General features: G+C 55.8%; 1 protein-coding gene across 1 annotated transcript; it reads left to right on the top strand.

Annotated features, from left to right (window-relative positions):
* Window positions 1–6: 6 nt before the first annotated feature.
* On the top strand, window positions 7–2,280 carry LOC101940355 (interferon-inducible GTPase 5-like). Its single transcript, XM_024113791.3, has one exon. It carries the CDS (start codon window positions 15–17, stop codon window positions 1,023–1,025), a length of 1,011 nt encoding a protein of 336 aa, XP_023969559.2. The 5' UTR covers window positions 7–14; the 3' UTR covers window positions 1,026–2,280.
* The last annotated feature ends 720 nt before the right edge of the window (window positions 2,281–3,000 follow it).

Below are 3,000 nucleotides of genomic sequence, written 5' to 3' on the forward strand. Positions count from 1 at the left end.
CCCTCATCAACACCATGCGGGGGCTACGTGCTGGTGATGAAGGCGCTGCTGAAACCGGGATGCTCGATACCATGACGATGCCGGTGGCTTATCAAGATCCCGTCCTCCCAGGCGTCACCCTCTGGGACCTGCCAGGGGTGGGGACACCCTATTTCCCTCTAAACACCTACTGTGAGGCGCTCAATTTGAGCCAATACGACTTCTTCATCATCGTCGGCTCCCAGCGCTTCCGCTCCGACCACGCCAGGCTGGTCCGTGAAATCCTGAGAATGGGCAAGAGGTTCTACTTTGTGCGCTCCAAAGCCGACATGGACCTGGACGCTTCCAGGAGGCAGCGTCCCTCCAGCTACAACGAGGAGAGGATCCTGGAGCAGATCAGGGAGGATTGCAGGAGAGGCGTAGCTGCTGAAGGAGTGGGCCACCCACCGGTTTTTGTCGTGTCCAGCTGGGAACCCAACCGCTACGATTTCCCACTCCTGCGACAAACTTTGCAGATGGAGCTGCCGCGCCTGAAGAGAGACGCCTTCCTGCTTAGCCTGCCTGCTGTCGCCTCGCCCATCATCAACCAGAAAAAAGCCGCCCTGAAGGGGGAGATTTGGAAAATAGCCCTTTTCTCATGTCTTCTCGCTGCCATTCCTGTCCCAGGCCTCGCTTTCTTGGGCACCTTCTTCATCTTCAGGAAACACCTGTCCCGATACTACATCATCTTCGGCGTGGATGACAGGTCCCTCTCTGCTCTCGCCCGGCAGATTGGGAAGTCTGTGCTGGAGCTGACGGCCGTGATGACGTCCTTGGGAATAACTGCCATGATGGCTCTGAAGCTGTTGTTGGATTCGGTGGGGACTGCCGTGATGGTAGCAGAATATTCGTCGGAGCGCCGTCCGGTATCTGGTGCCATGGTGTCTGGAGGGGTGGGACTGGTTACCACGTCCTTCATGCTGTGGAAGCATTTGGTCTCTGTAGCTGACGACACCTGGAGGGTTCTGAGCAAAGCACTGGAGGCAGAAAGGGAAAACACCATCTAGGATTTGGTGTTGCATTGGATGAGCCTGCTGCTGTCTAGAAGACACAATCTTTGATTTCAGGCAGGAAAGATTCATGCTTCTCCCTCCAGAATTTGCATGTTCAGCCCCCATAAACCATCTGGGGCGCCGTTGCACACCAGTCAAAGCCCCCATCATGAAGGAGACAGACTCGGTGACAGCTCAACGCTCCTGAAGTTTTACCGCACAAGGAATGAGGCAGCTTCCTTCTTGACATGCATACAACAAAAATAAAATTATACCGAATCCGGTTCTATCAACCTAGGACCCGCTGGGCTCCTCCATCCCTTCGGTATCTGAGCACCTTACAACCATGAATGGACCGGATCCCCACACTGGGTCAAATCAGCTGCCACTCCATTGGAGTCAATGGGGCCAGATCCCAGCTGGGGTCAGTCGGCTGTAGCTCCATTGCAGGTTAGAAGCTAAAGGCCTTGTCCTCATGGGAAAGTTTTTCGGTATAACCTAAGGTGTGAATTGAAACCGATAGAATGATCCTGGTGTAACCTCGTGTGTGGACGCTCTCACTCCGGCAGAACAGTGACTTTCTTTCAGTTTCGTTGATGTCACTTGTCGGGGGGGGTTAAGCTGAGCCGGAGAATGTCACTGTTCTACCGGCACAGGAGCGTCCCTGGGGCAGGGGATTAGAGCAGCGGGCCCAGTACACCTGGCCTTTGAAGACAAGGCCTAAAAGCCTCAGTAAAATCCTGCCCTGTGAATCTGGCCAGTGGCATTTAGCTGCAATGCTGGGGCAGTGGTTTGCTGTGTGGGGTGTTTCATGCTGACCAGTATCGTCTGTTTGTTTCCTTGCACTTTTTCTTGGCCTGTTTCTTGAATTGACCTATTGCCAATAGTCTTACACTTAGATTGAAAGCTCTTCTGGGAGGGACTGTCTTTGTGTTATATCTTCGTACAGCGCCTGGCGCAATGGGGCCCTGGTTTCTATTTGCTACCGTAATACAAACAACTCACAATGATTGGCCGGGTACCGTGTGCCATCGCTGTATCAAGAGGCTGACAGTCAGTATCGATTCTAATCACAGCGTCTTGCCATCATGTGACAGTTTATTGACTCATTCACTCCCTGCCGCAGATCATGTTTAACGTAATAACGCCATTACATTCCACCCCCACCAGCCAGCGTGTATCCGCATTTACCTTTATTCCCTAATCTTGGTATTTCTTGCCTTTGGGTTGACAGTCACCGCGCTGGTGTAATAAAGGTGCATTAAACACACGCCGCTGTCTGCAGCTTCTTGGGCATCTCTCTGGCTTGAGATACGGGGATCTCGCTGGTATCCACAGTCGCGCTCGGCAGGGGAAAGAGCCCTCAGTATCACTGCCATACGCAGCTGGGAACGTGCACCCATCACTAGAGCCCGCAAATCCATAGGGATCTGCTGTATAACTTAGACCATTTTTGCGATACCAGGGTGGAGGTGGATACCAATTTTGTATCCGCACAGGGCTCTGACAGTAAAAGCCATTTGGGCAGCTGTGAGGAACCGCGGTGTGGACCCTCCACCTGCCCTGGGCAAGTGGAGGGACCCAGGCTCCCCACAGTTGCCAGCGCAGCTCTCCCGGGCCTGGCTCCGGTGGCTGGGGAAGGGAGGGGGTTGCAGCTTCAGCCTGGGCATGGAAGAGCCGGGTGGGCAGCTGTAGGGAGCAGCTGCAGACCCTCCACCTGCCCTGGATGGGGGCCCGGAGCAGCCCCGGGGCAGCTCCACAGGTCACCTCCTTCCCCCCCTGGGGAGCTCTGGGGAGCCGCGGCAGACCCTCCACTCCCTGCCGTGTTCCCGCCCCCCAGGCTCCCAACCCGGCCGAGGGCAGGTGGAGGGTCCACGTCTCCGCACCGGCTCCCCACAGCTGCCCATGCAGCCCTCCCCAGCCCGGCTCTGGCAGGGCTGGAGGGTGCCTCGAAACCTCAGCCTGCCCCGATGTAAAGCCCTGCAAAGCC

Source organism: Chrysemys picta, unplaced genomic scaffold (assembly GCF_011386835.1).
Source record: "Chrysemys picta bellii isolate R12L10 unplaced genomic scaffold, ASM1138683v2 scaf5415, whole genome shotgun sequence".
NCBI classification, from domain to species: domain Eukaryota; kingdom Metazoa; phylum Chordata; order Testudines; family Emydidae; genus Chrysemys; species Chrysemys picta.

Excerpts from the sequence above, each read along its gene's own strand:
- LOC101940355 (XM_024113791.3), top strand. The coding sequence starts at position 15 with ATGCGGGGGCTACGTGCTGGTGATGAAGGCGCTGCTGAAACCGGGATG.